Source organism: Oncorhynchus nerka, linkage group LG19 (genome assembly GCF_034236695.1).
Source record: "Oncorhynchus nerka isolate Pitt River linkage group LG19, Oner_Uvic_2.0, whole genome shotgun sequence".
In the NCBI taxonomy this organism is placed as follows: Eukaryota; Metazoa; Chordata; class Actinopteri; order Salmoniformes; family Salmonidae; genus Oncorhynchus; species Oncorhynchus nerka.
In genome coordinates, this window is record NC_088414.1 from 38,622,463 (window position 1) to 38,649,102 (window position 26,640).

Below are 26,640 nucleotides of genomic sequence, written 5' to 3' on the forward strand. Positions count from 1 at the left end.
TTTGTTGATATTATTTTCAAGTAAAAAAAGCGACGAGGAAGGAATGATTTTGGTAGGAAATTCGTCACTCAATTCAATCTGCGATGACTGTTTTCAGCCATCGGTAGCTTGTGGGCTCTATGTGCTACAGTCAATTATGAGTGCATGTCTACTTATATTAAATATATAATGTATGATAGCTAGCAAATTAATTAGCGAACTGACGTTAGCCTGCCTAGCTGGAACTTCTGATGAAGGAAAATGTTTTATTTCTACAATTTCCAAAAGATAACCAAACAATTGCTTTTTACGTAGTAGCAACATTTTAATTTATTTGCATTCGTTTTTACTTACACTTGTATGTTGTCTTCTCCATTGATGTAGTTTTTAAGTTTTCGCTGACTTTTCTTACGGGGAGTTTCAGGCCTCTGAGTGAACATGATTGTACACTCGCAAAGCCGACTAAAAACTAGGGCTGAGGGGCTTACGTTGCAAATTTCTCTTGCTTGGCTAATCATTTGGACCACCCTCCAAGATGGCGACGGGGATTCCCCAAGGGCATAAGGTGAGGGTAAGTGGACGAGGTTGTCTTTTAAGTGTTTGGACCGTAAGCATAAGACCGCACCATAGGCTCTATAACGACATTCTATCCTTTTGCACACGCCCCCCCCCTCCTCCTTTTAAATGAACTGAATGGTGTGAGAGTTGAGGAGTATGGTGGAACCTTCCTCCAGCCATGCTTTCACTAATCCAATGTTTCTAAATGCATAACGGGGCGTGAACAAGTGCACACTCCTGGAGACCGTGGGCGCTCAATGGAAATATAGAGTTTGTGTAAAGTGAGGTATAGATAGCTATATGCACCTTAAACTATACAGACAACTGGGACCAGGTGATTCTCAGGAGCATCAGTAAAAATGATACGAAGTGAGTACAAATTAATTGAAAAAATAAATATTTAATGTCCTTACATGTAGATATGATACGTTTGAGTAGATAAGTTTAATGAGTGAGTGTTTATCTATTTAATTGAATGTATTTTGTTAAATCTATATTACATTCATGTATTGAGGTCAGTGAATTTCAGAAATCCATGTCTGTTAACCCTATTGTCTGCTAATTAGGTATCAATAACACGTATATTATTAAATGTATATAATATGTACATAATACAATTGAGATATTATACAAGAAAATAGATTTCAGGTTTGGTGCAAATAGGAACCATCTGGGTGTAAACCCTTTAATGAGCTACACCTGAGCGTATAGCCTATTCTACGCTTAGTCGGGATCAGGCGTAGGGTGATGGGCACAGAAAATAATAGCAATCTATATTTTCAAAAGTATTTAAGTCTTGTGTTAATAATTCACATCCTCCGGGGCTTTTCGAGTTGCCGATACGCAAATCAATAGTAAAATAATACACTTGATATATGCTACATATAGCATGCTAAATGTGTCTGATCAGTGATGCATTAGCAAACGAATAGATTGGCTACCTCGTACTTCCACTTATTTGCCCAGCCAGAGATCAAATAACGAAATATACCGACGAGACTGATTCAGTTAAACAAAATCACATTGATTGATGATTAGACAGGTGAAGGGCTTTTGGTCGGGATAGGCTACTACGTGAGAAGGGCAAAATAATCCACACAGCCTGGTAAAGGTCGCTGGCAATCAACCATGATTATGAAGCATCAAATCTCACGAACGTGCATTGTTTACACCAGATTTAGCCACGACCAGAGTCATACAGTGAGTTCCAAAAGTATTGGGACTGTAGGTAGGTTTCCATCCAATTGGCAACATATTTTCATACGAATATTCTAAATTCCGCATACGTTTGTTCTTTTCATTATACCACTAGTGGTGTGTTTCCACCAAATGGACTTGTTGCGGATATAAATCGGTGCTTGATGACGTGGCACACAACATGTAGCCTACAGAATAAAAATCTTAAATTCAATGGGTTTCCGTCGCATTTGAATTTCTATTGAATTAAGTAGCAAATGTGCTCACGCTGGTCTTGGCACATGGCTAGAGTGCAACAGTTTGCAGATACAGTGTGGGTAGACTAGTCTACATGATGATATTATTATGGATAAGTGTCAAACGGCAGTCAAGCACTGACCATCATGTCACAATATGTCACCCTCGATATTAATTGGAAAGGAGCATCAAGATCACCGTGCACTTTTCCCGCCTTGTAAAGTTCATCATAACTATTTGATCTGTAGCCTAATAAACTGCATGTTTTCCCGAGTCATAGTGGGAGGAGCAAATACCGTATCATCGCGTGACTCCAAGTTTACTTCGATATTTTATTTGATTTAACTAGGCAAGAACAAATTCTTATTTACAATGTTGGCCTAGGAACAGCGAGTTAACTGCCTTGTTTAGGGGCAGAACGACAATGTTTACCTTTCGTTTACTGGCCTAACACCCTAACCACTAGGCTACCAGCCGCCCCTATAATGATATGATGGTATCAATATTCGATGCGTGAATAAACAGTGTGCCTATTCGAAAATAATGTGTAATTACCAGCGGTTGGATTGATCAGTCCATATATCATAAAGACACGTTTTGGATCTATCTAAAATTGCATCAGGGACCTGATTATAATACGCCCCTAGGATCAAAGGAAAATAACCGAAATCCAATATTATTTTGTTAAATTGAAGGAAGAAGTCTGGGTCCTCTTCATTCGGAGGATAAATATTTCCATATATAATATTTTGTCCCGAAACCTTTCCAAGTAAAATCAAGACTGGCCCCTATTTGTCTTAACTCTTTTTCAACGTGAACATGTATACTTTTGGAAAATAGAATACACCTCTTTTTTTTGTTAGGTATGCAGTACTTACTATAAAACATATGTCTCCCTCCCACGAAGCCTCCTTTTCTAACAGGCGGGTATCTTGGAGCATACTTACGTTTGAGTGTTTTTAAGATAATTCAATACCTTCCGTCTTTTAGAACATGAACCCAATCCGTTCACATTCTACTAGGTCATTTTACTTACATTGTCTGAAATCTTTTAAATATACTATGACCAAAACGTGACGGACCTGTCAGAATATTTTAAATCAATGCGTTTCGTATAGTCTTTGCTTATCAAATCAAAGAAAGTTAACGGCTGGTAGAGCACCCCAAATAGAACGCTAAACTTTAGAACAAATATGTCATAAACGTATTCCAACCCCACATGATCAAATAAAAAAAAATCTCCCTCCTCCCTAAACCAGACCTTCATCCGTGTGAAGTGTCCCGAAGTCCTTCCGAGCACTGACGCTCCAACCAGAATAAGAACGTTTTACCAACACCAAATATAGGCATGACCATATACATTTTGATACGACAGCGATGACATGTCATAAATGACAGAGCAACCAAAAACATCCAAGACAGGCTGATCATTATACTCGTAAAGAGAAGAGGTGACCTTTTCTCATGAACTGTCTAATTCCACAAAGCAGGAATATATGCAGAGAACAAACACCAAAGGGAGACCGTTTGTCATCATTATTATGACTTATACCAAAGTAACACTTTGAGTTGTGCCCATCACGCATCGCACGAACACACCTGTTGAGGCCTATATTGACCAACTATTGCGGTTATAAAAGTGAAAACAGAATGATAAACTTGGACTATAAATCTGCTCAATCTAGGACGATAATGATATTAACTGTAAACCAGAAAGATAAATTGTAGGCAACATTTGTAGCATAAACACTCAGTGAGACTGTCACTCACAACATAGGAAGTTTTATTAGCTTAGAGAAATGGTCTATCCGTGATCACCGCCATCATGTGGATCCTCCATAGCCTACCACACTACTCAGATTGTTTGGCCTCATTGCTGTCCGCAACACACTTCTTTGGGTCTCTGAATCGATGTAGTGAACCTCACAGTAATCCAGAACGCGGCAGGGTATTGCAAGGAGTATTTCAGTCACCGTTTCATGCACATGTCTCACCTCCGTGAATGCACTACTATTGTCCTGAACCTCATTGGAAAAGTCAGGGAAAACTCCACCTTTGTCCCTTTCCAGTGAAAAGTCTTAAATTAACTCATTAATCTCCCTGTCAGTGTATGGTAAGAATTTAATCAGGACAATCGGGGGGTTGCGTGGGGCTGGTACTGGGCGCATTGTCCGTTGTGTTCTCTCAATGGTCATGTTGTTAACATTCTCTGGCGTGTCCTAAAATAGGTTGCGTAAAATGTCTTTCACACAATCCACTGTCTTTATGTGGATTTCAATTTTGTCAAGTTTCGTTTAGGCGGGTGTTCTTGTCCTCCAATGTTGATATCCTCTCTTCGGCGTTTGTCGAGTGTCCACTTTTGTTTTCAGGCCCACTGTTTTATTTCAGCCCACTTTCGCAACTTTCTCTTCTAGATTTTTGTTAATTTTGAAAATCTCCTTTAGAAGTGGGTCATCATCAGGCTGTTATTCTCCGCCATTTTCCTAGCTAGCAGAAGCTGCAGGCATAAACAATGTTTTCGTTAAAAGTGTCTGCTTTTGTGCGTTTCTAAGTCGTTTTCCATGTAACCGATATCTTGGACAATTAGTTAATTAACAAAATGTGTAACTAGGCGTTGAATAGTTAAAATCTGTTAAAATCGGGTTGGAGCTACACAGCCTCGTTAGTTTGCTGCTCCTCCACATCGTCACCGGAACTCCTGTATGATTTTACTTTTATAAAGACTAAAAACAGTTACAGACGCACAAATATAATACCCCCAAGACATGCTAACCTCTAAGCATTATAACAGGGGAGGGTAGCATTTTTGGGGGGAGGGGGATGATATTTGTGTATCTAACTTTCTCACTCATCAGTATTAACGATTCATTCAGGACTATCCATAATGATGGTGGCATAGACATGAATACAGAAGTGTTTAGAAACATATTCTTATTTACAATAAGTGACTCCAAAATGACACGACACTATTTACGATAATAACCCGAAACACAAGCAAAACAGACAGCAAATGGATCTAACAAGTTTGTAGAGTCACAAGCTTGATGTAGTCATTGCATGCTAGAAATATGGGACCAAATACTAAACTTTTGACTACTTTAATACACAGAGTACCAGTCACAAGTTTGGACACACCTACAGAACTCATTCCAGGATTTCTTTATTTTGACTATTTTATACATTGTAGAATAATAGTGAAGACATCAAAGCTATGAAATAACATATATGAAATCATGTAGTAACCAAAACAGTGTTAAACAAATCAAAATGTATTTGAGATTATTCAAAGTAGAAATCCTTTGTCTTGACGAAAGCTTTATCTCCTGTCATTCTTTCAACAAGATTGATGAGGTAGTCACTTGGAATGCATTTCAATTAACAGACGTGCCTTGTTTGTGGAATTTCTTTCCTTCTTAATGCATTTGAACCAATCATTTGTGTTGTGACAAGGAAGTGTTGGTGTACAGAAGAGAGCCCTATTTGGTAGGAGACAAAATCCATATTATGACAAGAACAGCTCAAATAAGCAAAGAGAAATGACAGTCCATTATTTTAGACATGATGGTAAGTCAATGTGGAAAATGTCAAGAACTTGGAGTTTCTTCAAGTACAGATGCAAAAACCATCAAGCGCTATGAAGAAACTGGCTCTCATGAGGACCGCCACAGGAAAGGAAGACCCAGAGTTACCTCTGCTGCAGAGGATACGTTCATTAGAGTTACCAGCCTCAGAAATTGCAATCCAAATGATTGGTTCACAGAGTTCAAGTAACAGACACATCTCAACATCAACTGTTCAGAGGAGACTGGTTTTTGCTTAATAATGGTGCAGAAGGATATGGTCACCGTTTTACGATCCCGTAACTAATTATGCTAATGTGTACGTTTTTTGCGCGTTATTTGTAACTCATTTTGTACATAATGTTTCTGCCACCGTGTTTTATGACCGAAAAGATTTTCTTGATATCAGGGCAGCGATTACTCACCCCGTACTGGAGGAATTCTTCTTCAACGAGTCGGACAGGAAGGATTTACTCCAGACACTTGACCAGGCCCTCATCAGTCATTCGTAGGCGGTGAACGACGGTCCGGGTGCCTTGTAAGGATCCGTCGCTGAGAGGGTAATCTACCTTTACCATCAGTACTATTAGCCAACTTACAATTAATCGATTAATTAAATAGACGAACTACAAGCACATAAATCCTATCAACGGGACACTAAAAACTGTAATATCTTATGTTTCACAGAGTCGTGGCTGAACGACGACATGATTAACCTCTTCAATCTATGGGTGCGCTATGTCATTATTGGATAAAAAGACGTGCCCGTTTTAAGCGCGATATTTTGTGACGAAAAGATGCTCGACTATGCATGGAATTGACAGCCTTGGAAAGACAAAACTCTGACGTCTCCAAAACTGCAAAGATATTATCTGTGCGTGCCCCAGAACTAATGCAACAGGCGAAACCAAGATGAAGTTTCATACAGGAAATGCCCCAGATTCTGAAGGCGCTGTGTTCCAATGTCTCCTTATATGGCTGTGAATGTGCCAGGAATGAGCCTGCGGATTCTGTCTATTCCCCGAGGTGTCTGCAGCATTGTGACGTGTTTGTAGGCATATCATTGGAAGATTGACCATAAGAGACTACATTTACCTGGTGTCCCGCCCGGTGTCCTGTGTGCGTAATCTGTAGGTCCATGCGCGTTACATTTCTTCAGAAGAGAAAGTAAACTGCCACGATGGATTTTATCGTCGATAGATATGTGAAAAACACCTTGAGGATTGATTCTAAACATCGGTTTGCCATGTTTCTGTCGATATTATGGAGTTAATTTGGAAAAAAAGTTAGCGTTTTAATGACTTAATATATATATATTTTTCCCTCCCCAAATGTGATGAACAAAACGGAGCGATTAGTCGACACAAATAATATTTTTTGTTAAAACGGAACATTTGCTATCTAACAGTCTCCTCATTGAAAACATCTGAAGTTCTTCAAAGGTAAATTATTTTATTTGAATTATTTTCTGTTTTTTGTGGAAAATGTTGCATGCTGAATGCTAGGCTTAATGCAATGCTAGGCTATCAATACTCTTACACAAATGCTTGTTTAGCTATGGTTCAAAAGCATATTTTGAAAATCTGAGATGACAGTGTTGTTAACAAAAGGCTAAGCTTGAGAGCAAATAGATTAATTTCATTTCATTTGCGATTTTCATGAATAGTTAACGTTGCGTTATGGTAATGAGCTTGAGGCTGTAGTCACGATACCGGATCTGGGATGGCTCGACGCAAGAAGTTAACATACAGTTGGCGGGTTTTACGCTTTTTCGGCAGGATAGAACAGCTGCCTCTTCTAATACATGGTTGCGGTCTATGTATATTTTATAAACAACAACTGGTGCATGAAATCAAAGGATGTCTCAAGGTTTTGCTCACCTGAGGTAGAGTATCTCATAATAACATGTAAACTCTCTTGGTAAATAGTGTGGTCTACATCTATATTTTTCGTAGCTGTCTATATACCACAGCATACCGACGCTGGCACTAAGACTCACTCAATGAGCTGTATAGGGCCATAAGCAAACAGGAAAACGTTAATCCAGAGGCGGCGCTCCTAGCGGCCGGGGACTTTAATGCAGGAAAACTCAAATCAGTTTTACCTAATTTCTATCAGCATTTTAAATGTGCAACCAGAGTGGAATACAACTCTAGACCACCTTTACTCCACACATAGAGATGTGTACAAAGCTCTCCCTCGCCCTCCATTTGGCAAATCTGACCATAATTATATTCTCCTGATTCCTGCTTACAAGCAAAAGCAGGAAGCACTAGTGACTTGGTCAATAAGAAAGTCGTCAGATGAAGCAGATTCGAAGCTACAGGACTGTTTTGCTAGTACAGACTGGAAAATGTTCCGGCCTCAACACTGCCCTTTCCCACCTGGACAAAAGGAACACCTATGTGAGAATGCTATTAATTGACTACAGGCTCAGTGTTCAACACCATAGTGCCCTCAAAGCTCATCACTAAGCTAAGGACCCTGGGACTGAACACCTCCCTCTGTAACTGGATCCTGGACTTTCTGACAGGCCGCCCCCAGGTGGTAAGGGTAGGTAACAACACATCCGCCACGCTGATCCTCAACACGGGGGGCCCCTCAGGGGTGCATTCTCAGTCCCATCCTGTACTCCCTGTTCACTCATGACTGCATGGCCAGGCACGACTCCAACACCATCAAGTTTGCCGATGACAGTGGTAGGCCTAATCACAGAGAACAATGACACAGCCTATAGGGAGGAGGTCAGAGACCTGGTCGTGTAGTGCCAGGACAACAACCTCTCCCTCAACGTGATCAAGACAAAGGAGATGATTGTTGACTACAGGACAAGGAGTACCGAGCACGCCCCCATTCTCATCAGGCTGTAGTGGAAAAGATTGAGAGCTTCAAGTTCCTTGGTGTCTACATCACCAACAAACTATCATGGTCCAAACACACCAAAACAACACCAAGACTGTCGTGAAGAAGGAACGACAAAGGCTATTCCCCCTCAGAAGACTGAAAAGATTTGGCATGGGTCCTCAGATCCTCAAAGGTTCTACAGTTGCACCATCGAGAGCATCCTGACTGGTTGCATCACTGCCTGGTATGGCAACTGCTCGTCCTCCGACCTTAAGGCATTAGAGGCCAGTACATCACTGGGGCCAAGCTTCCTGCCATGCAGAACCTCTATCAGGCTGTATCAGAGGAAGGCCCTAAAAATTGTCAGACTCCAGCCACCCTGGTCATAGACTGTTCTCTCTGCTACCGCACGGCAAGCGGTACCGGAGCACCAAGTCGAGGTCCAAAAGGCTACTAAAACAGCTTCTACCCACAAGCCATCAGACTCCTGAACAGCTAATCAAAGGGCTAACCAGACCCCTTTTACGCTGCTGCTACTCTGTTTATCTATGCATAGTCACTTTAACTCTACCTACATGTACATATTAACTCAACTAACCCCGCACATTGACTCTACCGGTATCCCATGTATATAGCCTCACTTTTTATTTTACTGCTGCTGTTTTAATTATTTGTTACTTTTATTTTCAAATGTTTTCTTATCTATTTTTTACTTAATTTAAAAAATAAATAAATCCTAACTTCTAAAAGCATTGTTGGTTAAGGGCTTGTAAGCATTTCACTGTAAGGTCTACACTTATGACAAATACAATTTGATTTGACTGCGTGAATTAAACCTTAATTTAAAAAAAATAAATATATATATATATAATTTTATTTAACCGGGTAAGCCAGTTGAGAACAAGTTCCCATTTACAACTTCGACCTGTGCAAGATAAAGCAAAGCAGTGCGACAAAAACAAGAGCAGAGTTACACATAAATGATCGGTAGGATGGTCAGTTTTACAAGGGTATGTTTGGCAACATGAGTGAAGGAGGCTTCGTTGCGAAATAGGAAGCCGATTCTAGATTTAATTTTGGATTGGAGATGCTTAACGTGAGTCGAAGGAGAGTTTACAGTCTAACCAGACACCTAGGTATTTGTAGTTGTCCACATATTCTAAGTCAGAACTGTCCAGAGTAGTGATGTTAGGCGGGCGGGAGGGTGCCAGGATTCAGACACGGCTAGGACATCCAGGTTGGCGGAGTGTGCTAAAGCAGTGAACAAAGCAAACTTAGGTAGGAGGCTTCTAATGTTAACCTCTCTGAGATCGTTCAGGACGTGAGCGTCCCACCTCGCCAACAGCCAGTGAAATTGCAGGGCGCCAAATTCAAACAGAAATCTCAAACATACAAGTATTATACAGCATGTTAAAGACAAACGTCTTGTTAATCCAGCCACAGTGTCCAATTTCAAAAAGGCTTTACCGTGAAAGCACACCATGCGATTATGTTTGGTCAGCGCTTAGCCACAGAAAACCATACAGCCATTTTCCAACCAAGGAGGTGTCAGAAATAGCGTTAAAATTAATCACCTTTGATGATCTTCATCTGATGGCACTCCCAGGTCTCCATGTTAGACAATAAATGTTCTTTTTGTTCGATAAAGTTAATCTTTATGTCCAAATACCTCCTTTTTGAGCGTTTAGTCCAGTAATCCAAATGCACAAAGAGCGCTCACAAAGTCCAGACAAAGTCAAAATTCCATTAAAGTTCGTAGAAACATGTCAAACGATGAATACAATCAATCTTTAGGATTTTTTTATCATAAGTCTTAAATAACATTCCAACCGGACAATTCCATTATCATTAGAAAGGAAAGAACTACTGTCGTGCGAGACTAAACTAAAGGCTTTAAGCCTGACCACTTGTTGAAACGGCTCTTATTTGAACCCCTTTCACAATACAAGCCTGAAACAACTTCTAAAGACTGTTGACATCTATTGGAAGCCTTAGGAAGTGCAACCTGACCCCATAGACACAGGATATTGGATAGGCAATCACTTAAAAAAAACTACAAACCTCAGATTTCCCACTTCCAGGTTGGATTTTTCTCAGGTTTTTGCCTGCCATATAAGTTCTGTTATACTCAGACATTATTTTAACAGTTTGGGAAACTTTAGAGTTCTATCCAAATCTACCAAGAATATGCATATCCTAGCTTCTGGGCCTGAGTAACAGGCAATTTACTCAGGGCACGCTTTTCATCTAAACTTCCCAATGCTGCCCCCTATCCCAATGAAGTTATCATGCATGAAACCAAGGCTTTTACCATTACAGAAGTCAACAAATGAGAGCGCCTGGGGAATGGGATTAATACTGGGGGCTTCGGGGCCTGGGTTTACCTCTACATCACCAGAGTAGGATAAGGGTATGGCTAAAGACTATAAGAACTGGTCGTCTAGTGCGTTCGGAATAGAGAGTAAAAGGAGCAGATTTCTAGGGCGGAAGAATAGATGGTCGGATTGCTGCAAAAAAAACACTTCTAAAGGACACCAATAATAATAAGAGACTTGCTTGAGCCAAAAAACACAAGCAATGGACGTTCTGTCCTTTGGTCTGATGAGTCCAAATTTGATATTTTGGGTCACAACCGCTGTGTCTTTGTGAGACGTAAAGTAGGTGAACGGATGAACTCGGTATATGTGGTTCCCACTGTAAAGCATGGAGGTGATGGTGCTTGTTGGTGACACTGTCAGTGATTTTATATAGAATAAGGCACACTTAACTAGCATGGCTACCACAGCATTCTGCAGCGATACACCATCCCATCTGGTTTGCGCTTAGTGGGATGTTCATTTGTTTTTCAAACAGGACAATGACCCAACACACCTCAAGACTTTGTAAGGGCTATTTGACCAAGAAGGAGGGTGATGAAGTGCTCCATCAGATGACCTAGCCTCCACAATCACCCCACCCCAAACCAATGTATATTGTTTGGGATGAGTTGGGCTGCAGAGTGAAGGAAAAGCAGACAAGTGCTCAGCATATGTGGGAACTCTGTCAAGACTGTTGGAAAAGCATTCCAGGTGAAGCTGGTTGAGAGAATGCCAAGAGTGTGCAAAGCTGTCATCAAAGCAAAGGGAAGCTAAGGGAGGCTACTTTGAAGAATCTCAAATCTAAAATATATTGTGATTTCTTTAACCCTTTTTTGGGTTACTACATTATTCCATATGTGTTATTTCATAGTTTTGATGTCTTCACTGTTATTGCACAATGTATAACATACAAAAAAATTAAGAAAAACCCTTGAATGAGTAGGTGTGTCCAAACTCTTGACTGGTACTGTAAGTATTCAGACCCTTTGTTATAAGACTCAAAATTGAGCTCAGGTGCATCCTGTTTCCATTGATCATCCTTGATGTTTCTGCAACTTGATTGGTGTCCACCTGTGGTAAATTCAATTGATTGGATATGATACACACCTGTCTATAAAATGTTCCACCGTTGACAGTGCATGTCAGAGAAAAAACAAGTCATGTTGCGAAGGAATTGTCCGTAGAGCTCTGTGACAGGATCTGGGGAAGGGTACCAAAATATTTCTGCTGCATTGAAGGTCCCCAAGAACACAGTGGCCTGTGGCCTGGACTTGAACCTTATCAAACATCTCTGGAGAGACCTGAAAATAGCTGTTCAGCGATGCTCCCCATCTAACCTGGCAGAGCTTGAGAGGATCTACAGAGAAGAATGGGAGAAACTCCCCAAATACAGGTGTGCCAAGCTTGTAGCGTCATGGGGCCCCCGAGTGGCGCAGCGGTCTAAGGCACTGCCTCAGTGTTAGAGGCGTCACTACAGACACCCTGGTTCGAATCCAGGCTGCATCACATCCGGTAGTTAGTGTGAGTCCCATAGGGCAGCGCACAGTTGTCCGGGATTGGCTGGTGTAGGCTGTCTTTGTAAATAAGAATTTGTATTGAACTGACTTGCCTAGTTAAATAAAGGTTACATAAAACAAATAGGAAATACCCAAGAAGATTTGAGGCTGTAATTGCTGCCAAAGGTGCTTCAACAAAGTACTGAGTGAAGGGTCTGAATTTGTATGTAAATGTGATATTTCAGTTTTATAAATCAAATAAATTGCAAACATTTAGAAAAACCTGCTTTTGCTTTGTCAATATGGGGTATTGTGTGTAGATTGATGAGGGGGGAAAACGAAGGCTAAGTAAATTTGAGAAATGTCAATGGGTCTGAATACTTTCCGAATGCACTGTATCTGTTGCGTTCTATCACTGAGTTGTAAAAGCAAGCAGAGCAGGAACTGGCTATTTAGATGACAGATGTAACTGGCAAAATAAATGCTGTTTAACAGAACAATGAATTTAGGGTATATTCAGTGCTGAGCTAGTATTGTAACTGACATGTAACATTAATGTTTCATCCACTCTCTACTGTGGTGAATGATGTGGAGATCATCTGTTCACCTACTCTGCATCTCACAAAGACAGGGTGGTTGCAAGCAAAAAATCTCAAATTTGGACTCATCAGACCAAAGGACAGAGTTTCACCGGTCTTAAAGTAATAATGGACTGTCGTTTCTCTTTGCTTATTTGAGCTGTTCTTGCTATAATATGGACTTGGTCTTTTACCAAATAGGGATATCTTCTGTATACCACCCCTACCTTGTCACAACACAACTGATTGGCTCAAATGCATTAATAAGAAAATAAATTCCACCAATTCACTTTTAAAGCTGCAAAGCTATCATCAAGGAAAAGGGTGGCTGCTTTGAAAAATTTCAAATGATTCCATATGTGTTATTTTATAGTTGATGTCTTCACTATTATTCTACAATGTAGGAAATATTAAAAATAAAGCTCTGGAATGAGTAGGTGTCCAAACTTTGACTGGTACTGTAGTTACAGTACTACTTATTTAGCAGAAATTAATTTTCCTTCATCTCATATTGTTGGTTGTTAATGACAGTATGTTTTTCTTCTTCTCCAGAGCGTGAACACTGGTTACTTGCTTTAGTAATCGCTGGGGGAATGGTTCTCTGCTGGTAATGACATTTGAGAAGCTGTAGCCTACATTTCAACTTTTTAAATGTTTTTATTGTCATCACTATTGTTTCATTTTTAAAATTCTCCTCAAAGGCTTGTCTTCTCACACTGCACATCTGTCTCTCTCAAGTAAGAAAACATGTATTACAATGCTGGATGAATGCTGTACTGTAAGGTGTTGCTAACGCTGGGTGGATGCTGTACTGTAAGGTGTTGCTAACGCTGGGTGGATGCTGTGCTGTAAGGTGTTGCTAACGCTGGGTGGATGCTGTACTGTAAGGTGTTGCTAAAGCTGGGTGGATGCTGTGCTGTAAGGTGTGGCTAAAGCTGGGTGGATGCTGTGCTGTAAGGTGTGGCTAAAGCTGGGTGGATGCTGTGCTGTAAGGTGTGGCTAAAGCTGGGTGGATGCTGTGCTGTAAGGTGTGGCTAAAGCTGGGTGGATGCTGTGCTGTAAGGTGTGGCTAAAGCTGGGTGGATGCTGTGCTGTAAGGTGTGGCTAAAGCTGGGTGGATGCTGTGCTGTAAGGTGTGGCTAAAGCTGGGTGGATGCTGTGCTGTAAGGTGTGGTTAAAGCTGGGTGGATGCTGTACTGATGCTGTACTGTAAGCTTGATGTAGTCATGGCATGCTATGAATATGGGACCAAATACATAACTTTATACTGCTTAAATACACAAGTGAATTTGTCCCAATATATTTTTTTTCTCCCCTAAAATGGGGGACTATGTACAAACCGTCTTTAAAGGGGAATGGAAACACTATGAAATAGAACGCCGGCTAACTGTAACTGTACATCGCCATATTGGCATTGTTGCGTCACTGGCAGGAGAGAGCATTTTGGAACACCACAAAATGGCTGAATTTACAGAGTAGCTCCAAGTCTGAGAGAAGTTTATTACAGAGAATGAAATAATTGTTAGTTAGGGAGCCAATAAACCTACTGAAGCCGTTCATGTTTGCGCCGATCGTTGCCCCAGATCAGAGTTCGTTCTCGTAGCAGTCACAACACAGATATGCCGCATGAAACACCTCAGCTAGAGGGTTGGCATAGGTAAACACAAAATGGTGTGAGTGGGGATACTGCCAGGTAATGGCTAGAGTATGAGTGTGTGTGTTGGAGAGATGGTAGCGATACAGTGCAACATCCCAGTGGATGTTGGCTGTATTACATCCAGTCAGAGGTTCCTGTCAGTCTGTTTTGCGATGTATTTATTGTGTTACTAATCCTTATGAAGGACTTCCTGGCAGAAGAGGTTACACAACCAGTCAGCAGACGATATGCCAGTTAAATAATTGGTGAAAATTGTATTGTTTGGACTAGTAACCGAAATGTTGCTAGATTGAATCCCCGAGCTGACAATGTACAAATCTGTCGTTCTGTCCCTGAACAAGGCAGTTAACCCACTGTTCCTAGGCCCTGGGAATGTATTTATAATGAGCACGCCCCATTATTGTTTAAAATGAGATTTCATTAATCATGATGCTGTCTGCGATTCCAACTGGTCGTCGAAACGTAAATGTGTTACCAAAGTGCCAACAGCGCTGACGATAAACAACTTTATATGATATATATTATGTACAAACAAACATCTTTATATGATGTATATATATATCTATGATGTTTATCGTCAGCGCTGTTTGGCACTTTGGTAACACATTTACGTTTAGACGACCAGAGTTGGAATCGCAGACAGCATCATGATTAATGAAATCTCATTTTAAACAATAGTGGGACGTGCTCATTATAAATGCATTGTGATTTAGTTTCGGTATCAGGCACATTTTTCTTGTGATTTTTTTTTTTTTTGGCAAAGCATACAGGCTGACAGTTGGACGAGGTGTACGGAGTCTCATCCCTGCGTGTGCCGTTTCTTCCATAAGGCGCGGATAGCCGTAAACAAAGGCACTGAATACAAGTAATTTAGTAAATCTAGCCTAGCCTAAGACATAGATCAAATGCCTGGGTTGTATGTCAAAAATAGTGTTAGTTAGCTTGTCCACTATTACAACAGGTTCAAGTGTAACCAGTGTAACCAGATAAACTTGCTTCGTAGTTAACTACTTTCGGTGCGCACTAATCCCATGTCCCTGTCGCTAGAGTAGTGACTTCAACTAGCTTTGGCTGCCATCTATTGGAAAGGAATGGTACACACACGGGCAACTAGTTGGCAGAGTCAAAGTAGACTTTAATAATATGCCATTTAGCAGACACCTTTATCCAAGGAGAACTGGGTACATGGTAGTGGAAACAGATCATAGAAACAGGATTACAATGTTTATATTATATAATGTTTATATTTCTATATTAAAACAGCAGAACCCGGACAAGGTAGGACATCCATTAAAACAGCAGAACCGGGACAAGGTAGCACATCCATTAAAACAGCAGAACCGGGACAAGGTAGGACATCCATTAAAACAGCAGAACCCGGGCAAGGTAGGACATCCATTAAAACAGCAGAACCGGGACAAGGTAGGACATCCATTAAAACAGCAGAACCGGGACAAGGTAGGACATCCATTAAAACAGCAGAACCGGGACAAGGTAGGACATCCATTAAAACAGCAGAACCCGGACAAGGTAGCACATCCATTAAAACAGCAGAACCGGGACAAGGTAGGACATCCATTAAAACAGCAGAACCCGGACAAGGTAGGACATCCATTAAAACAGGTTAAAAAAAAATCAATGGAAAAACTATTCCACTCCGATTCCCTTTATGGGAGGGTGAATCTTTGATTTCGCTGTCCATTTTTGGGAACACCAGCCCGCTCCCCCAAAGTGATCAATAGTATATCTTGACTCAAACTGTTATGATTGTGATTCTGAGCTCTCAGGTTCATACAGCGAGTTCTGGTCTTCACTGATCTCACTCTCCGTCAGCTCCATCTGTGGCATATAGGGGCAGGACTCGGTTGTATACTGATGGTCGTGAGCGCAATCTAGCTGGGCCCTGAGCTCTTTAGTGATGGTCCAAGTGGACCTCTTCTCCACTGCAGCACAGGAACACTCTGGCACCTTAGGGGTCAGTTTGGCATGCTGTACTAAACGTTCTTTCCTGTTGGTAGAACACGATTAAGGCATCTATTAGGCTATAGTTATATTCAATAATCTCGTCATATACTTGAAATAAACAATAGCCTTAGAAATAACATGTATTTGCATGTATCACCTGCCTCCTGCAGTCTCCTCCAGGATGAAAACATTTTCCGAGATGGAGATGTCATCCTGAAAACAAACACACGTTTTCTTAAGACAACTGAACCCAAATATATCAGTTGTCATAAACAGGCTACCTGTTCTATGCTTTGTACACACACACATACACCACACACACACAGCAAATACAGGGTCATTTATTTTTCAGCAAACAGCTATGTCAACTTCAGTCTAACTAAACGAGGTGGAGTTAACAAAACATTACAACAAAAAAATCTGTAAACTAATGTTACCTAATAACAGGAGTACACGGATAAATTGTGTTGCAGTTTTAGTTGCAGTTAGCAATGTTATTTGCTGGGGGGTGTTACACAAAACACTTCAGACACAATTAGCTAGTTACCTTCAACTAGAGTTGCAACAAAGCTGTCCAGTGTCTAACGCTATCCTAGTCAACAACAGTCATGACTGGTTAGCGTTACCTCAGGCTCCATTGCATTGACTCGCATCGCCACCTCCAGTCAGTCACTTTTGCTTGACTCCAAAGTCAGCGATGTTGATGATGGTCGGTCAGTAACCCCTACACCATAACCCTCAATGTCAAGGGTGGGTAATTGTAATTCCCCTCCGTTCAAAGATGAACAAAGTACAGCGATCCTTAATGGAAACCTGCTCCAGAGCGCTCAGGACCTCAGACTGGTTTGAAGGTTCACCTTCCAACAGAACAATGACCCTAAGCACACAGCCAAGACAAAGCAGGAGTGGCTTTGGGACAAGTATCAATGTCCTTGAGTGGCCCAGCCAGAGCCCGGATTTGAACCCAATCGAACATCTCTGGATAGATCTGAAAATAGCTGTGCAGCAACGCTCTCCATCCAACCTGACAGAGCTTGAGCGGATCTGCAGAGACGAATGGGAGAAATCCACAACCCTGGTGTTGCAAGCGCCATGCTCTACTAACTGAACCACTCTCTCTCTCTCTCCTTTCTGTCTGTCAGTGAGGGTCTCAGTGAGTATGTGGAGGGGTTAACATGGCGCCAGGTGAATCACCAGGTTGTGCTGAATCACAGGTGAGTGAGTACGTGTGGATACTGACTGTACACACCTGTTGAACCTGTACTGCACTGTGCTCTTTATACTATTAATAACATTTCATTACATCATCAACCAACCATAGCCGGGTCAGTGATCTGTCCGTGCAATCGTGCCACTCCTTTTCATCCCAAACATGACAAGAAGTGGCATGATGGAACAAACAGACTGGTACCCCAAACAAGTCTTAGCCTTCAACATTTGTATTATTATATCAGTGCCAGTCTGTTTCTGCAAAAAGTAAACCTGCTCTTCGTGTTTTTCAGATTACAGAGCAATCAAGCCAAGCTTATGGAACCAGTGTAAGTGGCAGCACATGCAGAATACAGCATTACAATAGAGCTGTATTCTATTGTTTGAATTCTATATCATATTATATTATAAACTGGGTGCTTCGAGCCCTGAATGTGCAAACTGACTATAACCAGAATAGAAAGAGGAGTGGGAGGCCCCAGTCCACAACTGAGCAAGAGAACAAGTACATTAGTGTCTAGTTTGAGAAAAGTGTCTAGTTTGAGAAACAGACACCTCACAAGTCCTCAACTTGCAGCTTCATTAAATAGAAGGCCAGTTTTATTGCTTCTTGAATTACCACAACAGTTTTCAGCTGTGCTAACATAATTGCAAAAGGGTTTTCTAATGATCAATTAGCCTTTTAAAATGATAAACTTGGATTAGCTAACACAACATGTGGAACTCAGGAGTGACGGTTGCTAATAACGGGCCTCTGTACGCCTATGTAGATATTCCATTAAAAATCAGCCGTTTCCAGCTACAATAGTCATTGACAACATTAACAATGTCTACACTGTATTTCTGATCATTTTGATGTTGTTTTAATGGACAAAAAAATGTGCTTTTCTTTCAAAAACAATGACATTTCTGAGCGACCCCACATTTTTGAATGGCAGTGTACATATTCTCATTCTCCTTTTTGGATTGGTGTGTATTAGGTAGTTGTTGGGGAATTGTTAGATATTGCTGCACTGTCGGAACTAGAAGCAGAAGCATTTTGCTACACTCACATTAACATCTGCTAACCATGTATATGTGACTCATTTAATTTCATTGGAGTAAAAAAGTTGCTCATATCAATCAATATATAATTCATGGCTGACTCAGGGCCTGGCCAACTTCCCATCATTAAGGTAGCAAAGCAGCCCCAAACTATATTGCCACAACCTTCATGCTTTACGATTGGTATGAGTTTCTTCTGTTCAAAGGCAGTGTTTCATTTTCGTCAAACATGGCGTCTGGTATTGCGACCAAACACCACCTTTGTCTCATCTGTCCAGATTGTTCCAGTTGTTTTGGTCTTTACCCAGGTGTTGTCTGGCAAACGTCAGTTGTGTCTTGATAGTCTTTTTGAAGAGAAGAGGCTTCTTCCTTTCTGACCTCCCCATGTAGGCCAAGTTTGTGCAGTCTCTTTCTGACAGTTGACTCGACATTGATTGTGGCAAGAGATGTCTATAGATCACTTAATGCTACCCTGGGGTTCTTGGAGACTACGGTGAGCATCTTTCGGTCAGCTCTGGGGCTGAATTTGGTAGGATGACCTGTCCTAGGTAGATTGCGGTGGTCTGGAATTTTCTCCATTTATAGATGATCCATCAGAATGATGTACTTCAAATTGCTTGGAATATGTACAAAAAAACACTTTCCAGGGGTGTAGTTTATCACATGACTGTATATATAGTGCATTCAGAAAGTATTCAGACCCCTTCACTTTTCATCTCTCCAGTAATGTTTGATTGGGTTCAAGTCTGGGCTCTGGCTGGGCCACTCAAGGACATTCAGAGACTCATCTCGAAGCCACTCCTGTATTATCTTGCCTATGGGGGCGGCAGGTAGCCTAGTGGTTAGTGTTGGGCCAGTAACCGAAAGGTTGCTAGATCGAATCCCAGAGCAGACAAGGTAAAAACCTGTCATTCTGACCCTGAACAAGGCACTGTTCCTAGGCTGTCATTGTAAATAAGAATTTGTTCTTAACTGACTTGCCTAGGTAAAATAAAGGTAAAATAAAAATGTGCTTAGGGTCATTGTCCTGTTGGAAGGTGAGCCCCAGTCTGAGGTCCTGAGCGCTCTGGCGCAAGTTTTCATCAAGGATGAAAGCGTTCATCTTTCCCCCGATCCTGACTAGTCTCCCAGTCCCTGCTGCTGAAAACATCCCCACAGCATGATGCTGCCACCACCGTGCTTCACCGTAGGGATGGTATTGGCCAGGTGATGAGCGGTACCTGGTTTCCTCCAGATGTGACTCTTTGCATTCAGGCCATAGATCTTCCATCTTGGCTTCATCAGACCAGAGAATCTGGTCAGAGTCTTTTTGTCATGTGCCTTTTACTGAGGAGTGGCTTCCTTCTGGCCACTCTACCATAAAGGCCTGATTGGTGGAGTGCAGCAGAGATGGTTGTCCTTCTGGAAGGTTCTCTCATCTCCACAAAGGAACTCTGGAGCTCTGTCAGTGACCATCGGGTTCTTGGTCACCTCCCTAACCAAGGCCCTTCTCCCCCTATTGCTCAGCTTGGCCGAGCGGCCAGCTCTAGGAAGAGTCTTGGCGGTTCCCAACTGCTTCCTTTTAAGAATGAGGCCATTGTGTTCTTCGGAACCTTCAATGCTGCAGACATTTTTTGGTACCCTTCCCCAGATCTTTGCCTTTTACACAATCCTTTCTTGGAGCTCTACGGACAATTACTTTGATCTCATGGCTTGGTTTCTGCTCTGACATGCATTGTCAACTGTGGGACCTTATATAGACAGTTGTGTGCCTTTCCAAATCATGTCCAATCAATTGAATTTACCACAGGTGGACTCCAATCAAGTTGTAGAAACATCTCAAGGATGATCAATGGAAACAGGATGCACCTGAGCTCAATTTCGAGTCTTATAGCCAAGGGTCTGAATAATTATGTAAATGACATATTTATGTTTTATATTTTTTTTATACATTTGCACAAAAAAAAAAGTTTTTTGCTTTGTCATTATATGGTTTTGTGTGTAGATTTCTGAGGAATAAATAATTTGTAGACTGCAAATTGACCGCAAGAAGCCGAAGTCGATATCATGTTTGACTAAAACACAATTTCAAACCTTGCTTACATTTCTATACAATCACGTGTCTCTCTATTAAAACCTGTTGTGGCTAGGGGACAGCATTTTCACTTTTGGATGAAAGGCGTGCCCAGAGTAAACTGCCTCCTACTCTTTCCCAGATGGGAATATATGCATATTATTATTACTAGTGGATAGAAAACACTCTGAAGTTTCTAAAACTGTTTGAATTATGTCTGTGAGTATAAGAGAACTCATGCCAGACAAAAACCTGGGAAGAAATCCAAACAGGAAGTGAGAACTCAATTTTGAAAACAGTGCCATTTGATGTCCATCTTAGATATGGATGAGCATGCACTACCTAGGGCTTCCACAAGATGTCACCGTCTTTAGATTCTGGTTGTATGATTCTACTATAAAGGAGGGGTTCATAATAGGTCTTTGAGTGGGTGGTCTGGCAGAAAGCCTCGGTCTCATTGCACGCGGTCACGAGAGAGTCTTGCGTTTCTTCAGACAATGAAATTCTCCGGTTGGAATCTTATTGCTGATTAATGTTTAAAACATCCTAAATATGGATTGCATACATCATTAGACTTGTTTCTACGACCTGTAACGGAACTTTGAGTTTGTCTGGAGGAATTGCTCGTGCTTTTTGAGGATTGAATGCTGGCCTGAACAAGCTAACAAGTGGCTAAATGGTGGGCTTTATGGAACAAATCAGTCATTTGTTGTCGAACTGGGATTCCTTGAACTGCCTTCTGATGAAGATATTCAAAGGTAAGTGAATATTTAGTGTTTTTTTTTTGTAGCTTCTGACGCTTCTTTTTCCGTAAAGTTTTAAAAAACAATCTGACACAGCGGTTGCATAGAGGATACGTTTATCTTTCATTCTGTGAATAACACTTGCATCTTTTATCAATGTTTATTGTGAGTATTTCTGCAAAATCACCGGATGTTTTGGAATCAAAACATTACTGCACGTAATGCGCCAATGTAAACTGAGATTTTTTTATATATATCAAAGGTTAGTGATTCATTTTATCTATATTTATGCTTTTGTGACTGAAATCGCTGTGTGTTTTTGAATTTGGTGGTCATCTAACATAAATACATGTTTTCGCTGTAAAACATTTTAATCAGACACGATGGGTAGATTAACAAGATGTTTTGCTGTATTGGACTTGTTAATGTGTGAAAGTTAAATATTTCGAAAGAATATTTTTTTCAGCTGAATGGGAGGGGGTGTTCCCTTTAGGGAAATCCTTGTGCCCCCTAGCCCCAACAGGTTTAAAGCATGGGAATACCTGGGATCACATTTCTTAAATTAAAATCACTTCGAGCTGATTTCCTGTTTGTTTTTTTTACGGTATTTTATGTCCAACAATGAAGGTAAAAAAATAATATATTGATTGATTTATTTTTGTCAGAGAACCTGCGGGCCAAATTCGGCCCATGGGCCACGAGTTGTGGAACCCTGTTCTAAGGTGCAGTGTTTAGTAACTGGGTGGTAGCCGGCTAGTGACAGTGACTTTGTTCAGGGCAGGGTACTGGATGGATGCCGACTAGTGATGGCTATTTAACAGTCTGATGGCCTTGCCAGTCTCTCAGTCCCAGTTTTGATGCATCTGTACTGACCTCGCCTTCTGGATGATAGCGGGGTGAACAGGCCGTGGCTGTTGATAATGCGACATCCGTTCCTGGTCAAGAATGTGTTATTATCTGAAGCTGGGAAACTGGCAATTTGTTTTTGTCCATACAATCTAACTGAGCAGCTCAACCAGTCTCCACCTAAACATCAAGATGAGATTTTTCTACCTCCAAAAGCTCTAAACAAACTTCAGATTTGCATTCAATAACCCGCTGGTAATGGTAACTGTTCAAGCGTTCCATCTATCTATACCTTTTCAAATATAACCATTTAAAATGCTCCTTGGCCATTTAAGCTACAATATCAACTTTAAAATATCCAGGCTATCCTAACCTTTAAATATTATAAACAATGTACATTTTCATAAATTATCATGTCATTTCATGGATTCAATGCTAAACATAAGAACACAGTGGTAGACATTTTGAATGCTACTGCTGCCATTTCAACATTTTCAAAACTATATAATTATAACTATTTAAATGTGCGTAAATTAGCATATAAACCCACCATCAATAATTGTCACTCTTAAACTGGGAAGCTAGACACCAAACCAACTTTCACATGTTCAGGCTATAATTTCTTATCAACCAACCAATCAATCAATCAATTAATGTTTTCATTAACCTACTTTTTCAACTATCATTTCTACTGCAGTCACTACCACTACTATAACTTATTGCAAATCCATAAATACTTTAAAACAAGGTAGTAAGCACAGTTTCTTCAGGAAATGTAATATTCTAGTTATTATTACTATTATTATTATTTTTATTATTTTTTATTATTATTATTATTCAGGAGGACTGACGTGCTGACTGTAACCCCATGGCTGGCTCCTATAGTCTGGGAGGGGACCTTCGACCCCCTGGTCATAGACGAGGCCTTCAGGTCCCACAACCTCACCATTGCTACCACTGTGTTTGCTGTAGGGAAGTAAGTCACATATTCCATGTGTAGAAACTTGTTGCCAAGGCAATGTTTACATCACTTCCTATGTGTGTATGTATCACCTACAAGAAATGTCAAGACTGCTGCCACTAACACAAGCATGCACCCATCCACAAGCGTTCACCATGCACCTCTCCACATGCGTTCACCATGCACCTCTCCACATGCATTCACCATGCACCTCTCCACATGCATTCACCATGCACCTCTCCACATGCATTCACCATGCACCTCTCCACATGCATTCACCATGCACCTCTCCACATGCATTCACCATGCACCTCTCCACATGCATTCACCATGCACCTCTCCACATGCATTCACCATGCACCTCTCCACATGCATTCACCATGCACCTCTCCACATGCGTTCACCATGCACCCATCCACAAGCGTTCATCATGCACCTCTCCACATGCGTTCACCATGCACCTCTCCACATGCATTCACCATGCACCTCTCCACATGCGTTCACCATGCACCTCTCCACATGCGTTCACCATGCACCTCTCTACAAGCGTTCACCATGCACCTCTCCACATGCGTTCACCATGCACCTCTCCACATGCATTCACCATGCACCTCTCCACATGCATTCACCATGCACCTCTCCACATGCATTCACCATGCACCTCTCCACATGCATTCACCATGCACCTCTCCACATGCACCTCTCCACATGCATTCACCATGCACCCATCCACAAGCATTCATCATGCACCTCTCCACATGCGTTCACCATGCACCTCTCCACATGCATTCACCATGCACCTCTCCACATGCACCTCTCCACATGCATTCACCATGCACCTCTCCACATGCATTCACCATGCACCTCTCCACATGCATTCACCATGCACCTCTCCACATGCATTCACCATGCACCTCTCCACATGCGTTCACCATGCACCCGTCCACAAGCATTCATCATGCACCTCTCCACATGCGTTCACCATGCACCTCTCCACATGCATTCACCATGCACCTCTCCACATGCGTTCACCATGCACCTCTCCACATGCGTTCACCATGCACCTCTCTACAAGCGTTCACCATGCACCTCTCCACATGCGTTCACCATGCACCTCTCCACATGCATTCACCATGCACCTCTCCACATGCATTCACCATGCACCTCTCCACATGCATTCACCATGCACCTCTCCACATGCATTCACCATGCACCTCTCCACATGCACCTCTCCACATGCATTCACCATGCACCCATCCACAAGCATTCATCATGCACCTCTCCACATGCGTTCACCATGCACCTCTCCACATGCATTCACCATGCACCTCTCCACATGCGTTCACCATGCACCTCTCCACATGCGTTCACCATGCACCTCTCTACAAGCGTTCACCATGCACCTCTCCACAAGCGTTCACCATGCACCTCTCCACATGCATTCACCATGCACCTCTCCACATGCATTCACCATGCACCTCTCCACATGCATTCACCATGCACCTCTCCACATGCATTCACCATGCACCCATCCACAAGCATTCACCATGCACCTCTCCACATGCGTTCACCATGCACCTCTCCACATGCATTCACCATGCACCTCTCCACATGCATTCACCATGCACCTCTCCACATGCATTCACCATGCACCTCTCCACATGCATTCACCATGCACCTCTCCACATGCACCTCTCCACATGCATTCACCATGCACCTCTCCACATGCGTTCACCATGCACCCATCCACAAGCATTCATCATGCACCTCTCTACAAGCGTTCACCATGCACCTCTCCACATGCATTCACCATGCACCTCTCCACATGCATTCACCATGCACCTCTCCACATGCATTCACCATGCACCTCTCCACATGCACCTCTCCACATGCATTCACCATGCACCTCTCCACATGCGTTCACCATGCACCCATCCACAAGCATTCATCATGCACCTCTCCACATGCGTTCACCATGCACCTCTCCACATGCATTCACCATGCACCTCTCCACATGCGTTCACCATGCACCTCTCCACATGCGTTCACCATGCACCTCTCTACAAGCGTTCACCATGCACCTCTCCACAAGCGTTCACCATGCACCTCTCCACAAGCGTTCACCATGCACCTCTCCACATGTGTTCACCATGCACCTCTCCCCATGCGTTCACCATGCACCTCTCCCCATGCGTTCACCATGCACCTCTCCCCATGCGTTCACCATGCACCTCTCCACATGCGTTCACCATGCACCTCTCCACATGCGTTCACCATGCACCTCTCCACATGCATTCACCATGCACCTCTCCACATGCGTTCACCATGCACCTCTCCACATGCGTTCACCATGCACCTCTCTACAAGCGTTCACCATGCACCTCTCCACAAGCGTTCACCATGCACCTCTCCACAAGCGTTCACCATGCACCTCTCCACATGTGTTCACCATGCACCTCTCCCCATGCGTTCACCATGCACCTCTCCCCATGCGTTCACCATGCACCTCTCCCCATGCGTTCACCATGCACCTCTCCACATGCGTTCACCATGCACCTCTCCCCATGCGTTCACCATGCACCTCTCACCATGCGTTCACCATGCACCTCTCCCCATGCGTTCACCATGCACCTCTCCACATGCGTTCACCATGCACCTCTCCCCATGCGTTCACCATGCACCTCTCCACATGCGTTCACCATGCACCTCTCCACATGCGTTCACCATGCACCTCTCCACATGCGTTCACCATGCACCTCTCCACATGCGTTCACCATGCACCTCTCCCCATGCGTTCACCAAGCACCTCTCCACATGCGTTCACCATGCACCTCTTCACATGCGTTCACCATGCACCTCTCCCCATGCGGTCACCATGCACCTCTCCACATGCGTTCACCTCATGTGTTAATATCTTTGGTTGATGTTATCTACATCAAACATTTGTTGCCTGTCTGCATTTTTCAAACCGTTCGCAAGTGGGGATTATGATTGTGTCTCAACTCCTTATGCAGTGCACTACTTTTGACCTGAGTCCCATATAGAGAATAGGTTAATGTTTGGGACACACACTACAACTCAACATGGAATTCATATTTCTGAATAAGGCCATCTCATGTCACAAGAATGCAGTCTCTCTAGCTGTGTTTTTTACATACACATTTCCCCCTGCAGGCACGCTTGCTTGTCCTACCTGAATGTTTCACATTAATTATTTACAACCTGAATGTTTCACCTTGTTTTCTCCATGTCAAATTTTTTTTATCCATCATTGAAGATATAGTAACTTTAGTTCTGTCATTTCACATATATGTACAGTACCACTCAAAAGTTAGGACAGACTTACTCATTCAAGG

At 42.2% G+C, this 26,640-nt stretch overlaps 1 protein-coding gene across 2 annotated transcripts in view; it reads left to right on the top strand.

The window, feature by feature from the left end:
- The first annotated feature begins 664 nt into the window (after positions 1-664).
- LOC115146862 (globoside alpha-1,3-N-acetylgalactosaminyltransferase 1-like) overlaps positions 665-26,640 on the top strand; it is a 39,215-nt gene continuing 13,239 nt past the window's right edge. Inside the window, exons 1-6 of one of the 2 annotated variants that reach the window (XM_029688879.2) lie at positions 665-906; positions 13,359-13,413; positions 13,508-13,543; positions 17,571-17,642; positions 17,931-17,966; positions 23,165-23,299. In XM_029688879.2, the coding sequence (XP_029544739.1) occupies positions 897-906; positions 13,359-13,413; positions 13,508-13,543; positions 17,571-17,642; positions 17,931-17,966; positions 23,165-23,299 (344 nt within the window). In that variant the 5' untranslated portion in view covers positions 665-896. The remainder of the gene's footprint in view (positions 907-13,358; positions 13,414-13,507; positions 13,544-17,570; positions 17,643-17,930; positions 17,967-23,164; positions 23,300-26,640) is intronic. The other variant, XM_065004931.1, reaches the window with a different exon arrangement.